The 20,263-nt window shown below is 45.3% G+C and overlaps 1 protein-coding gene and 1 non-coding gene across 10 annotated transcripts in view; both read right to left on the bottom strand.

Annotated features, from left to right (window-relative positions):
* LOC144506100 (5'-AMP-activated protein kinase subunit gamma-2-like) overlaps positions 1-20,263 on the bottom strand; it is a 496,688-nt gene that overhangs the window by 335,065 nt on the left and 141,360 nt on the right. For 2 of the 9 annotated variants that reach the window (XM_078231920.1, XM_078231928.1), the window contains exon 2: positions 571-600. The exons of the other annotated variants lie outside the window; for them this stretch is intronic. In XM_078231920.1, the coding sequence (XP_078088046.1) occupies positions 571-600 (30 nt within the window). The remainder of the gene's footprint in view (positions 1-570; positions 601-20,263) is intronic. 9 annotated transcript variants of the gene reach the window in all.
* On the bottom strand, positions 10,225-10,298 carry trnai-gau (transfer RNA isoleucine (anticodon GAU)). Its single transcript has one exon. It is a non-coding gene; the product is annotated as a tRNA-Ile (tRNA).

Consider the following 20,263-nt stretch of genomic DNA (forward strand, 5'->3'; position numbering starts at 1 on the left):
AGCGACATTTAAGACTTATCTGGATAGACACATGAACAGGTGGGGAATAGAGGGATGCAGGCTGTTGGTCTAGATAGGACAATGTTATTGGTGCACAGTTGGAGGGCCAAAGGGCCTGTACCTGTGCTGTACTGTTCATTATAAATACCTCTATAATGTCCATCATTTAGAAGACACAGGCCAGAAGCACGATGGGATACTCTCCACTTGCCTGGGTGAATGCAGCATGATAAAGCTCAGCACAATCCAGGACAGGGCAGCCAGATGAATCAGCACACCATCCAGCACCTTAAGCTTTCATTCCCACTGTTGGTGCACAGTGTGTACCATCGATAATTTGCACTGGAGCAATTCTCAAAGCCTCCTTTCAATAACAACTTCCAATCCTGCAACTTCTACCAGAGAATACCACCACCTGCAAGCTCCCCCTCCAATTCATTCATCATCCTGACTTGGAAATATGTCACCACTCCTGCGCTGTCACTGGGTTACATTCCTAGAACTGTCTTCCCAGTAGCAAAGGGTGCAGCTATAACACACAGACTGCAGCAGTTGAAGAATGTGACTCACCATCATCTTCTTTCTCAAGGACAATAAATGCTGGCCATGCGAGCGACACCCACAAATGAAAAGAAGCAGAGAATGGAGTTTTGTAAAAGCAGCAAATTACGTGTGCATTTTCATTTGAATGGATTAAAATAACGTAATCTCCATTTCAGCACAAGTTTTCATAGAATCATAGAATCATAGAAACCCTACAGTACAGAAAGAGGCCATTCGGCCCATCGAGTCTGCACCGACCACAATCCCACCCAGGCCCTACCCCCATATCCCAACATATTTTACCCGCTAATCCCTCTAATCTACGCATCCCAGGACACTAAGGGGCAATTTTAGCATGGCCAATCAACCTAACCCGCACATCTTTGGACTGTGGGAGGAAACTGGAGCACCCGGAGGAAACCCACGCAGACACGAGGAGAATGTGCAAACTCCACACAGACAGTGACCCAAGCCGGGAATCGAACCCAGGACCCTGGAGCTGTGAAGCAGCAGTGCTAACCACTGTGCTACTGTGCCGCCCTTTTTTTTTTATTCATTCGTGGGACATGGGCATCGCTGGCTGGCCAGCATTTATTACCCATCCCTAGTTGCCCGAGGGCAGTTGAGAGTCAACCACATTGCTGTGGCTCTGGAGTCACGTGTAGACCAGACCGGGTAAGGACGGCAAATTTCCTAGCATTTTTAGGACAAATTGCCTTTTAGACTAGTTTGCTGAGAAAGTTGAAATGGAGTAGACATTTCACTGACTACGACAGTAAGCACATGTAACTTGCAGCTTTTACTGCCACTAATGTACTAAACCAGATGTGGTTTTCCGTCAATCGACAATGGCTTCATGATCATCAATAGATTCTCAATTCTGGATATTGCTATGTCCAAGCAAATATCACCTCTTTATACCAAACAGAAAACATCATCTTACGTTGCATGACGCTTGGTTACTGGTAGTCTAAATGCCCACTGGCACATGATGCTCGCAGACATAGATTTAGCATCAGATATTTGACCTACACCTCTTCTCACTCGCAATGGAAAGGAGGAGAACGCTGCAATACATTGACTTGACAAAGAGAAGTACCATAAAATGCAGCATCATTGATAAGGATTGGATATAGCAACCTTCAATTATTCCCAATTTCCAAGGAAACTGCTCAAACTGTCACGGAACACACAATGATGGCACTGTTGCAGTGCGGCAAAGCTAACTATCCTGTCTGACCAACCCGACCTGGGTCAAAGGCTGGTCGAAAGCTTCAAACCTGTCACAGGCCAGCAAAGCACAAACCATGAAGCTATTCTGTTGCACAAAGATACATCCAACCTTTAGGCAATTAGTTTGACTTCTGCGGGGCTGCCATGCAAATACAAACTGACTGATAGGGATCATTTCATTTGTTCAGCACCCAAGCTATTATTTCCGAAAATAACATGAACCTGAAAAAGGAAGTTCGATATTCAATTGAAATGATCGAGGCCAGTTTTAATATGGAAATTCATGGTCAAATGTATATTTAATATTTTATTCCCTTCACCACAATCCCTTTATTTACAAACACGAACAGCAGTACACAGAGTGCTAGCAGTTAGCAGTCTACCTCCAGGGGTGTCAGAAGAACTGAAACTCCCTATTAAGTACAAGGCAAAGACTCCCTGATTGGCCGATCACTTGGATCCTTAATCAAGGAGTTCACACTCCAATAGGCCAACCTGCATGGCCTGATTGAAGTCATTACAGATACAAACATACGAATTATTAGCAGGGAGTAGGACCATCCAGGCTCGATGGGCCGACTGGCCTGCTCCTGCTCCTATTTTCTATGTTTCTGTGAGAAATAGAGGAGCTCAAGGATAGATCCTTGAAGGACTCCAGAGATAATGGTTCAAGAGTGGGAAGTGGAGCCATTGCATATGATTCTCTGGCTTTCATTTCATAAGAATGGAACCAAGTGTGGCCAGCCTGTGATTCAGCAACAGGCTGAATGATCTTGCCACACAGATAATCCCAGCAGGTTTTTTAATTACCTCTTAGGATGTGAACATCGCCGCAAGGCCAACATTTACTGCTCATCCCTAACTGCCCATGAGAAAGTGGTGCTGAGCCCTCTGTTAACTGACTGGCCTGCTAGGCCGTTTCTGAGGGCAGTTAAGAGTCAGCTGCATTGCTCTGAGGCTGGAGTCACACACAGACCAGACTGGGCAAGGATAGCATTACTTCCTCCCCATCAGTGAGTGCAAAAGATGGGTTTTTAAATAACAATCTGGTCATTTCATGATTATGATGATGGAGATCAGCATTTTATTCCAGATCATTAATTGAATTTAATTTCCCCCGATGCCATGGTGGGATTTAAACTTATGCGCATGATGTAGTGGCCATGCTAGCCATGGGCACAAATCCCTTTGCGGGGGGGAGGGGGATAGATCGCCCTTCAGAGATGGCACCCCGATCTCACGAAAGGCAGAAAATGGGATTTGTGCTAATGAGAATCTGATCTCCCTCACACCGCCCTCCCCCAACCCCCATGAAGCGATGAGGTTCGCACCCAGAAGGGGCGCAAGCCTGATTTGCATACATTAAAATCTCATTAGTGAGCTTGACATCGCTACTTCCGCCCAGCTAGTGTGACTTCACACTGACGCAAAAAACAAAAACCAGTCGTGATGACCACGTCAGGGGTACATATATATACACCCCGGGTGGTGAGAGACATGCCGGGGTTGTGCCAGGCTTCTGATGAGCCCGACTTGGTAGGATTCTCCTTATGTGTGGTGGTGGAGGTGGGGGGGGGGGGGGGTCATGCATCCTAATGCGTCCTGATGGATTGGGGGGCGGGGGGGGGGGTGGATGGATGCTCCAATACCTGTTGAGGAGGGGTGGTCCTCTGTGTCTTTGGGGGTTTGGGAGTTTAGTTTTTGCACAGATTGGGGTGCCCTGTGAATATGGCACCCCGGTCTCTGTGGTGCTGGCCTCGCTGGCTCTGCCCCATCAGAGTGATGGCGTGAACAGTGTTCCCAGATCCTCTGTGCACTGAGTGCCATGGAATCATAGAAATCATAGAAACCCTACAGTGCAGAAGGAGGCCATTCGGCCCATCGAGTCTGCACCGACCACAATCCCACCCAGGCCCTACCCCCCACATATTTTACCCACTAATCCCTCTAACCTACGCATCTCAGGACTCTAAGGGGCAATTTTTAACCTGGCCAATCAACCTAACCCACACATCTTCCAAAGATGTGTGGAATCTGGAGTGGAAACCCAGGGTGCAGCTGGGGAGCAGCATGCCATTGAAACTGACACTCTGACAAATCTTGTGTCTCTGAAGCATTAACCCAAAATGGCAGCACAGTGGTTAGCACTGCGACCTCACAGCGCCAGGGACCTGGGTTCGATTTCCGGCTTGGGTCACTGTCTGTGCGGAGTCTGCACGTTCTCCCTGTGTCTGCGTGGGTTTCCTCCGGGTGCTCCAGTTTCCTCCCACAGTCTGAAAGACGTGCTGGTTAGGTGCACTGGCCATGCTAAGTTCTCCCTCAGTGTACCCGAACAGGCACCAGAGTGTGGCAACTAGGGGATTTTCCCAGTAATTTCATTGCAGTGTTAATGGGAGCCTACTTGTGACACTAATGAATAAACTTTAAACTAAATATTACCATGAGACTACTGAGAATGGGTAAGGGCCTGATGGAAGATATTTCATTAAAACTGAAAGCTTATGAAAGAGAAAAACATTCTAACTAAATTGCTGCATGGAATCCATTAAGATGTTTGGATTTTGATTGACATATCCCTCAATTCTTATCTTCATTGACAAATAGAATAGTCCTTTGAAAGTATTACAATAAAACAGCTTCTGCAGCCTTTGTACTGCAGCTTTATTCCAACACCAGATTGAAATTTTCTCAATTTGTTTGAAAAATCCATTAGGGAAAATGGACAGAGTTTCTTGGCCGTTTTTTTGCAGTGGGTGAAAAGGCAGCCATCCACTAAATGGATTGGTTTTGTGGGGGAGTGGGGTAATTCCCCACTGAAAGAGAAAGATTGGCTCACAGCATTGACAGGATCGGAAGAGGTCTTCGTCAGTCACAAACTTCTCAATCAGCAACTCAGTAACATCCATTTCTCTTCCAAATCCTTTACCTGCTTCTCTGGGCAGTCCATTTCTCACTTGTAATGTAGTGCCTTTATTCAGGCAATTGAGGTGGGCCTGTTAGAATATGAACTCCCTAATTAAGGACTTGCCTTCCATGCCTGCTGGGCACCGCAGGGACTGGAGTGTATTATTGGTCCCTTGAATCACATTTTAATTTGATGTTTTAAGTTTCCCTTCCATAGAACCATAGAAAATTACAGCTCAGAAACAGGCCTTTTGGCCTTCTTGTCTGTGCCGAACCATTTTTTGCCTAGTCCCACTGACCTGCACTTTCAAAGAACAAAGAAAATTACAGCACAGAAACAGGCCCTTCAGCCCTCCAAGCCTGCACCGACCATGCTGCCCGACTTAACTAAAAGCCCCTGCCCTTCCAGGGATCATATCTCTCTATTCCCATCCTATTCATGTATGTGTCAAGACGTCCCTTAAAAGTCACTATAGTATCTGCCTCCATTACCTCCCCCGGCAACGAGTTCCAGGCATCCACTACTCTCTGTGTAAAAACTCTGCCTCGTACATCTCCTTTAAACCTTCCACCTTAAACCTGTTCCCCCATAGTTATTGACTCTTCCACCCTGGGAAAAAGCTTCTGACTATCCACTCTGCCCATGCCTCTCATAATCTTGTAGACTTCTATCAGGTCGCCCCTCAATCTCCGTCGTTCCAGTGAGAACAAACCAAGTTTCTCCAACCTCTCCTCATAGCTAATGCCCTCCATACCAGGCAACATCCTGGTAAATCTTTTCTGTACCCTCTCCAAAGCCTCCACATCCTTCTGGTAGTGTGGCGACCAGAATTGAACACTATATTCCAAGTGCGGCCGAACTAAGGTTATATAAAGCTGCAACATGACTTGCCAATTTTTAAACTCAATACCCCGGCCGATGAAGGCAAGCATGCCGTATGCCTTCTTGACTACCTTCTCCACCTGCATTGCCACTTTCAGTGACCTGTGTACCTGTACACCCAGATCCCTTTGCCTATCAATGCTCTTAAGGGTTCTGCAATTTACTGTATATTTCCTATCTGTATTAGACCTTCCAAAATGCATTACCTCACATTTGTCCGGATTAAACTCCATCTGCCATCTCTCCGCCCAAGTCTCCAACTGATCTATATCCTGCTGTATCCTCTGATGGTCCTCATCGCTATCTGCAAATCCACCAACTTTGTGTTGTCCGCAAACTTACTAATCAATCCAGTTACATTTTCCTCCAAATCATTTATATATATTACAAACAGCAAAGGTCCCAGCACTGATTCCTGAGGAATGCCACTTGTCACAGCCCTCCATTCAGAAACGCACACTTCCACTGCTACCCTCTGTCTTCTTTGACCGAGCCAGTTTTGTATCCATCTTGCCAGCTCACCTCTGACCCCATGCGACTTCACCTTCTGCACCAGTCTGCCATGAGGGACCTTGTCAAAGGCCTTACTGAAGTCCATGTGGACAACATCCACTTCTCTACCCTCATCAATCATCTTTGTCACTTCCTCGAAAAACTCGATCACGTTCGTGAGACACGACCTCCCCTTCACAAAACCATGTTGCCTCTCACTAATACGTCCACTTATTTCCAAGTGGGAATAAATCCTGTCTCGAAGAATCCTCTCCAATAATTTCCCTACCACTGATGTAAGGCTCACAGGCCAGTAATTACCTGGATTATTCTTGCTACCGTTCTTAAACAAAGGAACAACATTGGCTATTCTCCAATCCTCTGGGACTTCCCCTTAGCCAGTGAGGATACAAAGATTTCTCTCAAGGCCCCAGCAATTTCCTCCCTTGCCTCTCTCAGTATTCTGGGGTATATCCCGTCAGGCCCTGGGGACTTGTCTACCTTAATGTTTCTCAAGAACCCCAATGCCTCCTTCTTTTTGATCTCAACATGACTCAAACCACGTACACATCCTTTCCCAGACTCATCATCCACCAAGTCCTTGTCTTTGGTGAATACTGACGCAAAGTACTCATTTAATACCTCGCCCATTTCTTCTGGCTCCACTCATAGACTCCCTCCCTTGTCCTTGAGTGAGCCAACCCTCTCCCTGGCTACCCTTTTGCTCTTTACGTATGTATAAAAAGCCTTGGGATTTTCCTTAATCCTGCTGGCCAATACTTTTTCGTGACCCCTTTTAGCCCTCCTTACTCCTTGCTTAAGTTTCTTTCCACTTTCCTTGTATTCCACACTTGCTTCTTGCGTTCCCAGCCTCCTAGCTTTGACAAATGCTTCCTTTTTCTCTTTGACTAGGCTCACAATATCTCTCATTATCCAAGGTTCCCAAAACTTGCCATACTTATCCTTCATCCTTACAGGAATGTGCCGGGCAGTTCCCCTCCTTTTGGGGAGCTGTCACTTTTGAGATGCCCCTAAGTTAAGTTGATTTCGTTTATTTGGTTGGACACAAAAGAAGTCCCTGATTAAGGGCCAAATTGATGGGCCAATCAGGGAGCCTCTTGCTTTGTAGTTAACCAGGAGTGTCAGTTCCTCTGGGACTCCTAATGTAGACTGCTAACTGAAAGCACTCTGCATGCTGCTGTCAGACTTGTAAATAAAGGGATATTGGTGAAGGGACTTCTGCCTCTGAGGACTTAATACAGGCTGTTTGTGGTGTTAACATAAACTCTCTGTGCACTCCACCTCTCTTAAATCTCTTCCCTGGTTCTGGTTGTAGCCTGTGCAACAATCTTGAACATCAATTATCTGGATCCATTTGATTGTTAACTTAAGCGCCTTGAATAATTTTCTTTCTCTAAATTAAACACACTCAGGGTCTTCAAACTCTCCTCAAAGTTCATTATTTGCTATTGTTCATTAGCTGAAGGCAGCGACAGGACTCAAGGCAAAGCTTGAACTGTTTTTCAACCTGTAACCTCATGGTGAAACTTTATAACTGAAAGGATTGTAGTAAGATACACATTGCTTTCCTGATGTCGATATTCTCTTCTGGTGTTTTCATGCATGTAGCATCCTCGTTATATTAAGATTCTTGTGTAATTCTTAGCAGACAGCAATGGAATTTGAGTTTGATTTATCAAATGCTTTTCCAGCAGATCAGACCAAGCACACACAGGCTCACACAGAGACATACACACACAGAAACACACACACACACCGCACAAAGACATGCACCATACAGAGATGCAAAACACACACACACACAAACACACACACAGAAACATACACAGACACACACACCACACAGAAACATACACAGACACACCACACAAAGACATGCACCATACAGGGATGCAAAACACACACACACACAGACAGAGTTCTCCTGGTCCCTCTGTTATACAAACAGCACCAAACCAGAACGCTACAAATTGCTGACAGAGCAACTCTGTGATTGTATTTTAGTACTTTGCTGATGTGCTTCAGCTGTGTTGAGTCATGCCGGTTCTCCAGCCAGCCTCTCAACTTGCACTCTCTATAAACCTCAACTCACCCAGAACTTTGCTACCCACATACTAGCTCTCAACAATGTCCTGTTCACCCACGCTCTCAATGCTCACTGACCCACACTGACCCAACCGGTCTGACAATGCCTCGATTTTAAGATTTCTCATCCCTTGTACTGAAATACCTCTTGTGGCCTCGCCCTCCAAATCACTATAACCTCCACCAACTCTCAATCCTCTGAGATCTCTGCGCTCTTCCAATTCTGGCCTTTTGCATGCTCCCAATTTTCCTTTCTTCATCGCTGGTGGCCATGTCTTGCCTTCAGCTACCTAGGCCCTAAACTCTGGAATACCCACGTGACACATTTCTCCTCTTTACCTTGAAGACCACTCCTTAAAAACTTTCACCAAGTAATCCTAATATCTCTTTATGTGGGTTGATGTCCAAATTTGTTTGAAAAAGATGCTGTGAAGGGCCTAGGGACATGTTACACCATTATTGTTGCTGACTTGAAGAGATTCAAACATGGAGTCATGAAAATAGACTGAGTTTTGACAAGCTGCACAGGACCGAGTGAGGATGACATCCGTCTCTCGTGAAACTTAATTGTTCATCACCTTGAGGCTCAATCTTTGTGCTGTTCTCCTCACTGAACGGTCGTGCTCTACCCCACAGACACTCCAACAATCCAAGACTCCATCAGCCAGTCTCTATCCTCTACAAGTTAATATGACCTTAGTACAGAACCTTAGTTAGGCCTCATTTGGAATATTGTGTACAATTCTGGTTGCCACACTGCCAGAAGGATGTGGAGGCTTTGGTGATGGTACAGAAGAGGTTTACCAGGATGTTGCTTGATCTGGAGGGTATTAACAATGAGGAAAAGTTGGATCAACTCGGTTTGTTCTGACTGGATTGACGGAGGTTGAGGGGTGACCTGATAGAGGTTTACAAGATTATGAGTGGCATGGACAGAGTGGATAGTCAGAGGTTCTTTCCTCGGGTAGAAAAGTCAAGTTCTAGGGGATGTAGGTTTAAGGTGCATGGGGAAAAGTTCAGAGGAGATGTGCGAGGCACGTTTTTTTTACACAGAGGGTGGTGAATGGCTGGAACGTGTTGCCTGGGGAGGTGGTGGGAGCAAGTATGATCACAGCATTTAAGACGAATACATGAATAGGACGGGAATGGAAGGATACAGGCTACGTAAGTGCATACAGTTTTAGTTTAGGCAGACATCATGATCGGCGCAGGCTTGGCGGGCCGAAGGGCCTGTTCCTGTGCTTAATTTTCTTTGTTCTTTTATAACCCAAATCCACACCAACCTCCACTGGATTCCTAGCAAACTGGTTTCAAAATCCTTGTCATTAATCACAGATTCTCCCACAAAGTTGTCCACCTTACTCATATTCTCCAGGCTACTAATTAAGGTATGTTGACCAATCCCTCCTCTCTGTCACACACAGCCAGTAGGCCACTTGTCTCAAATTCTCTTCCAGACTCATTTATCCCTTGCTGCATCTCCTTCCGCCATCAAAAGCCTTCTCAAAACAATTTTCTTTGAGCTCACTGTTGTCACCAACCCAACTTTTCCACTAATTCCTTCCATTTTAAAGTTTTTTTAAAGTTTATTTTATTAGTCATAGAGGTTTACAGCATGGAAACAGGCCCTTCAGCCCAACTTGTCCATGCCGCCCAGATTTTATCACTAAGCTACTCCTAATTGCCCGCATTTGGCCTGTATCCCTCTGTACCCATTTTACCCAAGTAACTGTCATTAGTGTCACAAGTAGGCTTACATTAACACTGCTATGAGGTTACTGGGAAAATCCCCTAGTTGCCACACGCCGGCGCCTGTTCGGGTACACTGAGGAAGAATTTAGCGTGGCCAAAGCACCTAACCAGCACATCATTTGGACTGTGGGAGGAAGCCGGAGCATCCGGAGGAAACCCAAGCAGACATGGGGAGAACGTGCAGACTCCTCACAGACAGTGACCCAAGCCGGGAATTGAACCCGGGTCCCTGACGCTGCGAGGCAGCAGTGCTAACCACTGTGCCACCCATAAACAGGAACCTGCATTGGACAAACACGTCCGATTGCGTGTGGCCAGTATGGGGATTGATCCCACAACCTTGGGGTCATCAGCACCACGCTCTAACCACCTGAGCTAACTGGCCAACTCTTTCATTACCCTCTTTATAAAGTTCCTGGCGATGCATTGCCGCGTTAATGGTGCTATGAGTGAAACTTGACATTGGTGAAAAGTCCAGTCTTTAAACTACAGTTTAACTTGAATCAAGTGCAAAATTAACTTTAGAAAGATTCCTGGCTACTTTCGAGTGAATTACTTAAGAGGCTTTGTAAACTTCACTTTCAAACTATTTAATAACGTCTTTGGAATAGAGTAACAAAGAAAGTTTACTTTGTTAATTGGAAACAACTACTGCAAATTAACGAGACTGGACGTGCCAAACACTTTGTTAGTTAATTTCCACTCTTCCCTTAATCAGATCAGCTGTTCCTCAGCTTCCTGTTTGGTCCTCTCCACACATAACTGTACTGAACTGAGTAAGAAGTCTCATAACACCAGGTTAAAGTCCAACAGGTTTATTTAGTATCACGAGCTTTCAGAGCACTGCTCTTCCATCAGGTGAGTGGAGAGTTGGATTCACAAACAGGACAGAGACTCAATTGCAAGATAATGGTTGGAATGCGAGTCTTTGCAGGAAATCAAGGCTTTACAGGTATAGACAGCGTGAGTGGAGAGAGGGATAATCACAGGTTAAAGAGGTGTGAATTGTCTCAAGCCAGGTCAGTTGATAGGGTTTTGCAAAGGCCTCCTGCATATACATATTCTCTCTGGGCTCAGGGCCATGGCATTGCAGGAACAAAAAGAGGATCATTGTCTCTGCAGAACAAACCACATTCAACCATGGACATACAGCTTACGGCACGCACTCCTCCTCCAGCTCCACAGCAGGAATACTGAAGGGATTAACCCAAACAATTATTTCCCTTGTTCCCGCAGCAGAACAGTGTGACCTCCGCAGCAACGTACACAAACCCACACAAAATGGGAACACTCCCAGTAACCCAAACAGAAATATCACCAACCTCATATTAATGAAGATAAGGCAACCTTTGACAAAACCATCTCCTGTGTCTTAACCTAAACAAAAGGGATGAAATTCCTGGATTTGTTCATTTCAGAGATTAAACCACCCTCGAGAGAGCAGAGGTCCAATCACACTTTTAAACTTGCCCCCTAATTTATCAAGGCAGAAATTGAAGTCCTACCTCTGAAAAGATAAGCCCCTTCTTCAGTCATAGCACTCAACTGATTTAATATTTCAATAATTGGGGTGGCACAGTGGCACACTGGATAGCACTGCTGCCTCACAGCGCCAGGGACCTGGCTTGGGTCACTGTCTGTGTGAAGTTTGCACGTTCTCCCCGTGTCTGCATGGGTTTCCTCCGCATGCTCCGGTTTCCTCCCACACTCCAAAGACGTGCAGGTTAGGTTGATTAGCTATGCTAAATTGCCCCTTAGTGTCAGGAGATTAGCTAGGTAAATACGTGGGGCTACAGGAATAGGGGCTGGGTGGGATTGTGGTCGGTACAGACTCGATGGGCCAAATGGCCTTCTTCTGCACTGCAAGGATTCTATGAAGCCACCAACACTACAAACACTGTCCGTTTTCCAATGATTCAAGCTAACTTCTCCGTGAAAAACTATGATAACTGAAATCGCTAAACATTTTCTAACTACGCATTCAAATGATTTATTTTCTATAAAATAATACTTCGACCAAGATGAGAGATATCAGCGCTGGGAAATGGAAACTCTTTCCATTTCAATGACCTAGTGTCAAGCACTCCTGTGTCAAGTTGGGGTGAGATACAGAATAAAGTTTCCTGCATTCCACCATGAGGCTTACCAGCCACAACCTGAGTACAGCACATTCCCTGCTTGAAGAGGGTGTACAATTTTATACCAGCAGTCCCGTATGATATTACCAATCCAGGGGTAGCTTACGCTGTGGACTGATGCCTATTAAGAACTGGGTTGCAATTGCAGAAACTCATTTTGCGTGGGATCCAGAAGACCAAGATAACTTTCAGGCCTCATCCCATCAGTTTGGCTTGGATTCAAACCCCACTCCCACAGTCAAGTATAGCAAGTACAGCACAGAAAAAAGTCAGTGTCCCAACTAGTTTATGCAGTGTTTATCCTCCACATGAGCTTCTTCCATCCTTCTTCATCATCTAACCCTATCAGCATAACCAGGTGAGGGAGAAAGGAGAGGTTACCTACTCTCTACACTGAAGCGTATCTGTTCTATTCACCTCAACTCTTTCTTGTGGTAGGTGGCAAGCGTAGTGTTCAATTGTTCTCTAATTGATTAGGTGAATCTCTGTTTATTATTGATGTTCACTGTGCTTTATTGGTTGAGTTGGGGTGTGGACTCAGAGGAACAGAAACACACCATAGACGTTGCTGGAAGTATGGAACAGAGATTTTAAAGCAGTTTGAATGAAACCCGTTACACACATAGACACTAGTCTCATCTCCTAGAGAGGGTACGCCCCTGTCTACATCAATGGGGATGAAGTGGAAATGGTCAAGAGCTTCACGTTTTTAGGTGCCCAGATCACCAACAACCTGTCCTGGTCCCTCCACGTTGTCGCTATAGTTAAGAAAGCCCACCAACGCCTCTACTTTCTCAGGAAGCTAAGGAAATTCAGCATGTCCACTACGACTTTCACCAATTTTTACAGAGGCACTATAGAAAGCATTCTTTCTGGTTCTTTCACAGCTTGGTATGGCTCCTGCTCTGACCAAGACCGTAAGAAACTACAAAGTGTCGTAAATGTAGCCCAGTCCATCACGCAAACCAGCTTCCCATCCATTGATTCTGTTAAACTTCCTGCTGCCTCGGTAAAGCAGCCAGCATAATTAAGCACCCCACACACCCCAGACATCCTCTCTTCCACCTTCTTCTATCAGGAAAAAGATACAAAAGTCTGAGATCACGTACCAACCGACTCAAGAACAGCTTCTTCCCTGCTGCCATCAGACTTTTGAATGGACCTACCTTATATGAAGTTGATCTTTCTCGACACCCTAGGAACGACTTTAACACTGCATTCCACACTCTCTCCTTTCCTCCTCCCCTATGTACTCTATGAACGGTATGCATTGTTTTTATAGCTCGCAAGAAACAATACTTTTCAATGTATCCCAATACATGTGACAATAATAAATCAAATCAAAGCAAATAGCTCCGAGACATATAACAAACACCACAGTGGGTTCCATATTCTAACCATTCCCTGGGTAAAGAAGTTTCTCCTGACTTTCCTATTGGATTTGTCAATGACTATCAGACATATCGAACTCACTGTGCCAGCTCTTGTGAAGTTATACATGGAATGTATGAATTTGTTTCAGAAATGATTTTGATGTCCTGTGCCGTAAGAGATTTCTATAAAAGGCATTGTTACATAAGAACTCCAACTGTGACTGTGGTGAGACTGCATGGTGCACTGAGCATAAGCCTACTCTCCTAATGAGGAAATGTAGGATTACTTCCTAAAAGCATTAAATTCACAACATCAATGACAGATGTCAGCTTGACTCAATTGGCAACACTCTGTCCTCGGTCAGAAAGTTCAAACCTTTCCCAGGCATGTCGAGTGCACTGAGATGTCTGCGTTGTTGGAGGTGCTTTCCTCTGGTTGAATCGTTTAAAAACCAGGCTCTGTTGAGGACCTCCATTATAACAGTTGGAAAAAGACCAAGTTCTAGGCCCTCAACCACCAGGATCAAGAAACTCAATAACTGTTCATCCATCTTATTCCTGCTTCTGGACTCTTGCTGAGCACAAAATCACAAAGAGGTTGGTCAAACTAATTAATTTAATACGAAGCGCTGTGGGACATTTCTCGGTTGCGATATAAATAGTGCTCGCATTCATCATCAACACGAGATCAAAATAAGAAGTAAAATGAAGTGGCCTTAAAGTCACCTCTCAACATTAAGACCGTCTTCACGGTGGAGGACACAAATAGTTAGCCAAATATTAACGATAGAGGGTTGGCAGCAGGAGAAATACTTAATACGATTAATGTTACCAGAGAGGCAGTGCTGGGTAGACTAATGGGACTGAAGGTGGACAAGTCCCCGGGTCCGGATGGAATGCATCCCAGGGTATTGAAAGAAATGTCAGAGGTAATAGTGGATGCGTTAGTGATTATTTATCAAAACTCGTTGCATTCTGGGGTAGTGCCGGTTGATTGGAAAACGGCTAATGTTTAAAAACATGTTTAAAAAAGGAAGGAGACAAAAGGCGGGTAACTATAGGCCGGTCAGCTTAACGTCTGTAGTAGGGAAAATGCTGGAATCCATTATTAAAGAGGAGATAGCAGGGCATCTGGATAGAAATGGTTCGATCAATCAGACGCAGCATGGATTCATGAGGGGAAAGTCGTGCTTGACGAACATGTTGGATTTTTATGAAGATGTGACGAGGGCGGTTGATGGAGGAGAACCGGTGGATGCGGTGTTTTTGGATTTCCAAAAGGCGTTTGATAAGGTGCCCCATAAAAGGCTGCTGAAGAAGATTAGGGCACACGGAGTTGGGGGTAGTGTGTTAAAGTGGATTGGGGACTGGCTATCCGACAGGAAGCAAAGAGTCGGAATAAATGGGTGTTTTTCCGGTTGGAGGAAGGTAACTAGTGGCGTGCCGCAGGGATCGGTACTCGGGCCGCAACTCTTTACCATTTATATAGATGATCTGGAGGAGGGGACGGAGTGTAGGGTAACGAAGTTTGCAGACGACACAAAGATAAGTGGAAAAGTGAATCGTGTGGAGGACGGAGAAGATCTGCAGAGAGATTTGGACAGGCTGAGTGAGTGGGCGAGGATATGGCAAATGGAGTATAACGTTGAGAAATGCGAGGTTATACACTTTGGAGGAAATAATAACCAATGGGATTACTATCTCAATGGAAACAAATTAAAACATGCTACCGTGCAAAGGGACCTGGGGGTCCTTGTGCATGAGACGCAAAAGCCCAGTCTGCAGGTACAACAGGTGATCAAGAAGGCAAATGGGATGTTGGCCTATATTGCGAGGGGGATAGAATATAAAAGCAGGGATGTCTTGATGCACCTGTACAGGGCATTGGTGAGGCCGCAGCTGGAATACTGTGTGCAGTATTGGTCCCCTTATATGAGGAAGGATATATTGGCATTGGAGGGAGTGCAGAGAAGGTTCACCAGGTTGATACCGGAGATGAGGGGTTTGGATTATGAGGAGAGGCTGAGGAGATTGGGTTTGTACTCGTTGGAATTTAGAAGGATGAGGGGGGATCTTATGGAGACTTATAAGATAATGCGGGGGCTGGATAGGGTGGAGGCGGAGAGATTCTTTCCACTTAGTAAGGAAGTTAAAACTAGAGGACACAGCCTCAAAATAAAGGGGGGTCGGTTTAAGACAGAGTTGAGGAGGAACTTCTTCTCCCAGAGGGTGGTGAATCTCTGGAATTCTCTGCCCACTGAGGTGGTGGAGGCTACCTCGCTGAATATGTTTAAAGCGCGGATGGATGGATTCCTGATCGGTAAGGGAATTAAGGGTTATGGGGATCAGGCGGGTAAGTGGTACTGATCCACGTCAGATCAGCCATGATCTTATTGAATGGCGGGGCAGGCTCGAGGGGCTAGATGGCCTACTCCTGCTCCTATTTCTTATGTTCTTATGTAAGACATAGGAGCAGAATTAGGCTATTCAGCCCATCGAGCCTGGTCTGCCATTCAATCATGGCTATTTTTCTCATCCCCTTCTCCTGCCTTTTCCCCATAATAAGAAGTCTCACAACACCAGGTTAAAGTCCCCCATAACCCCTGATCCCCTTATTAATCAAGAACCTATCTATCTCTGTCTTAAAGACACTCAATGACCGGACTTTCACAGCCTTCTGCGGCAAAGAGTTCCACAGATTCACCACTCTCTGGCTGAAGAAATTCCTCCTCATCCCTGTTTTTAAGGATCGTCCATTTAGCCTGAGGTTGTGCCCTCTGGTTCTAGTTTTTCCTACTAGTGGAAGCATCCTCTTCATGTCCACTCTATCCAGGCCTCGCAGTATCCTGTAAGTTTCAATACGATCCCCCCCTCATTCCTTCCTGGAGGAATAGAGAGAAAGTAGAAAAGAACTCAAACGGGGACTTAGAAGGGCAAAAAGGGGTCACGAAATGTCCTTGGCAGACAGGATTAAGGAGAATCCTAAGGCATTTTATACATACGTTAGGAACAAGAGGGTTGTGAGGGAAAGGATCGGACCTCTCAGGGACAAAGGAGGGGAATTATGCTCAGAACCAAAGGAAGTAGGTGAGATCCTAAACAAATACTTTGCATCAGTATTCACAAAGGAGAGGGACATGTTGACTGGTAGTGTCTTAGAGAGATGTGTTGACCCGTTAGAAAAAATCTCAATTACAAGGGAGGAAGTGTTAGGTTTTTTAGGAAACATTAAGACAGACAAATCCCCAGGGCCTGATGGCATCTATCCTAGACTCCTCAGGGAGGCGAGAGATGCAATTGCTGGGCCTCCAACAGAAATCTTTGTCTCTTCACTGAACACAGGTGAGGTCCCAGAGGATTGGAGGATAGCAAATGTGGTCCCGTTATTTAAGAAGGGTAGCAAGGATAACCCAGGTAATTATAGGCCGGTGAGCTTGATGTCCGTGGTAGGGAAATTGTTGGAGAAGATTCTTAGAGATAGGATATATGCGCATTTAGAACTGAATAATTTCATTAGCGATAGACAGCATGGTTTTGTATGAGGGAGGTCATGCCTCACAAATTTGGTTGAGTTTTTTGAGGAGGTGACAAAAACGATTGACGAGGGAAGGGCCATGGATGTCGTCTATATGGATTTTAGTAAAGTGTTTGACAAGTCCCTCATGGCAGGCTGGTGCAAAAGGTTAAATCTCACGGGATAAAAGGTGAGCTAGCTAAATGGGTGGAGAACTGGCTTAGCCATAGAAGACAAAGGGTAGCTGTGGAGGGGTCTTTTTCCGGTTGGAGGTCTGTGACTCGTGGTGTTCACAGTAAGAAGTTTAACAACACCAGGTTAAAGTCCAACAGTTTATTTGGTAGCAAAAGCCACACAAGCTTTCGGAGCTCCAAGCCCCTTCTTCAGGTGAGTGGGAATTCTGTCCTGAACACTCACCTGAAGAAGGGGCTTGGAGCTCCGAAAGCTTGTGTGGCTTTTGCTACCAAATAAACCTGTTGGACTTTAACCTGGTGTTGTTAAACTTCTTACTGTGTTTACCCCAGTCCAACGCCGGCATCTCCACATCATGACTAGTGGTGTTCCGCAGGGCTCTGTACTGGGACCTCTGCTGTTTGTGATATACATAAATGATTTGGAGGAAGATGTAGCTGGTGTGATCAGTAAGTTTGCGGATGACACGAAGATTGCTGGAGTTGTGGATAGTGATGAACATTGTCAGAAAATACAGCAGGATATAGATAGGCTGGAACATTGGGCGGAGAAATGGCAGATGGAATTTAATCCAGATAAATGCGAAGTGATGCATTTCGGTAGATCTAATGCAGGGGGGGCTATACAATAAATGGCAGAACCATCAGGAGTATAGACACACAGAAGGATCTGGGTGTACAAGTCCATAGACCCTTAAAGATGGCAGCACAGGTGGAGAGGGTGGTGAAGAAGGCATATGGCATGCTTGCCTTCATTGGACGGGGCATAGGATATAAAAGTTGGATATGATGTTGCGCCTGTATAGAACGATGGTTAGGCCACATTTGGAATACTGTGTCCAGTTCTGGTCGCCACACTACCAGAAGGATAAGAACATAAGAAATAGGAGCAGGAGTAGGCCATCTAGCCCCTCGAGCCTGCCCCGCCATTCAATAAGATCATGGCTGATCTGAAGTGGATCAGTTCCACTTACCCGCCTGATCCCTATAACCCCTAATTCCCTTACCGATCAGGAATCCATCCATCCGTGATTTAAACATATTCAACAAGGTAGCCTCCACCACTTCAGTGGGCAGAGAATTCCAGAGATTCACCACCCTCTGAGAGAAGAAGTTCCTCCTCAACTCTGTCCTAAACTGACCCCCCTTTATTTTGAGACTGTGCCCTCTAGTTCCAGTTTCCTTTCTAAGTGGAAAGAATCTCTCCACCTCTATCCTATCCAGCCCCTTCATTATCTGATAGGTCTCTATAAGATCCCCCCTCAGCCTTCTAAATTCCAACGAGTACAAACCCAATCTGCTCAGTCTCTCCTCATAATTAACACCCCTCATCTCTGGTATCAACCTGGTGAACCTTCTCTGCACTCCCTCCAAGGCCAATATATCCTTCCGCAAATAAGGGGACCAATACTGCACACAGTATTCCAGCTGCGGCCTCACCACTGCCCTGTACAGGTGCATCAAGACATCCCTGCTTTTATATTCTATCCCCCTCGCGATATAGGCCAACATCCCATTTGCCTTCTTGATCACCTGTTGTACCTGCAGACTGGGCTTTTGCGTCTCATGCACAAGGACCCCCAGGTCCCTTTGCACGGTAGCATGTTTTAATTTGTTTCCATTGAGATAGTAATCCCATTTGTTATTATTTCCTCCAAAGTGTACAACCTCGCATTTCTCAACGTTATACTCCATTTGCCATATCCTCGCCCACTCACTCAGCCTGTCCAAATCTCTCTGCAGATCTTCTCCGTCCTCCACACGATTCACTTTTCCACTTATCTTTGTGTCGTCTGCAAACTTCGTTACCCTACACTCCGTCCCCTCCTCCAGATCATCTATATAAATGGTAAACAGTTGCGGCCCGAGTACCGATCCCTGCGGCACGCCACTAGTTACCTTCCTCCAATCGGAAAAACACCTATTTATTCCGACTCTTTGCTTCCTGTCGGATAGCCAGTCCCCAATCCACTTTAACACACTACCCCCAACTCCGTGTGCCCTAATCTTCTTCAGCAGCCTTTTATGGGGCACCTTATCAAACGCCTTTTGGAAATCCAAAAACACCGCATCCACCGGTTCTCCTCCATCAACCGCCCTCGTCACATCTTCATAAAAATCCAACATGTTCGTCAAGCACGACTTTCCCCTCATGAATCCATGCTGCGTCTGATTGATCGAACCATTTCTATCCAGATGCCTTGCTATCTCCTCTTTAATAATGGATTCCAGCATTTTCCCTACTACAGACGTTAAGCTGACCGGCCTATAGTTACCCGCCTTTTGTCTCCTTCCTTTTTTAAACAGCGGCGTAACATTAGCCGTTTTCCAATCAACCGGCACTACCCCAGAATGCAACGAGTTTTGATAAATAATCACTAACGCATCCACTATTACCTCTGACATTTCTTTCAATACCCTGGGATGCATTCCATCCGGATCCGGGGACTTGTCCACCTTCAGTCCCATTAGTCTACCCAGCACTGCCTCTCTGGTAACATTAATTGTATTAAGTATTTCTCCTGCTGCCAACCCTCTATCGTTAATATTTGGCAAACTATTTGTGTCCTCCACCGTGAAGACCGACACAAAAAACTTATTTAAAGACTCAGCCATATCCTCATTTCCCACTATTAACTCCCCCCTCTCGTCCTCCAAGGGTCCAACATTCACTCTAGCCACTCTATTCCTTTTTATATATTTATAAAAACTTTTACTATCATTTTTTATATTAATTGCTAGCCTAGCTTCATAGTCTATCCTTCCTTTCTTTATCGCTTTCTTAGTCTCTCTTCGTTGTTTCTTAAATTTTTCCCAATCACTTGTTTCTCCACTATTTTTGGCCACTCTGTACGCAGCTGTTTTTATTTTAATACTCTCCTTTATTTCCTTCGTTATCCACGGCTGGTTCTCCCTTTTCTTACAATCCTTGTTTTTTGCTGGAATATATTTTTGCTGAGAACTGAAAAGGGTCTCCTTAAAAATCCTCCACTGTTCCTCAGCTATCCTACCTGCCAGCCTGCTCTCCCAGTCTACCTTAGCCAATTCATCCCTCATCCTATCATATTTCCCTCTGTTCAAACAGAGGACACTGGTTTGGGACCAAACTTTCTCCTCTTCCATCTGAATCAGAA

Source organism: Mustelus asterias, chromosome 2 (genome assembly GCF_964213995.1).
Source record: "Mustelus asterias chromosome 2, sMusAst1.hap1.1, whole genome shotgun sequence".
NCBI classification, from domain to species: domain Eukaryota; kingdom Metazoa; phylum Chordata; class Chondrichthyes; order Carcharhiniformes; family Triakidae; genus Mustelus; species Mustelus asterias.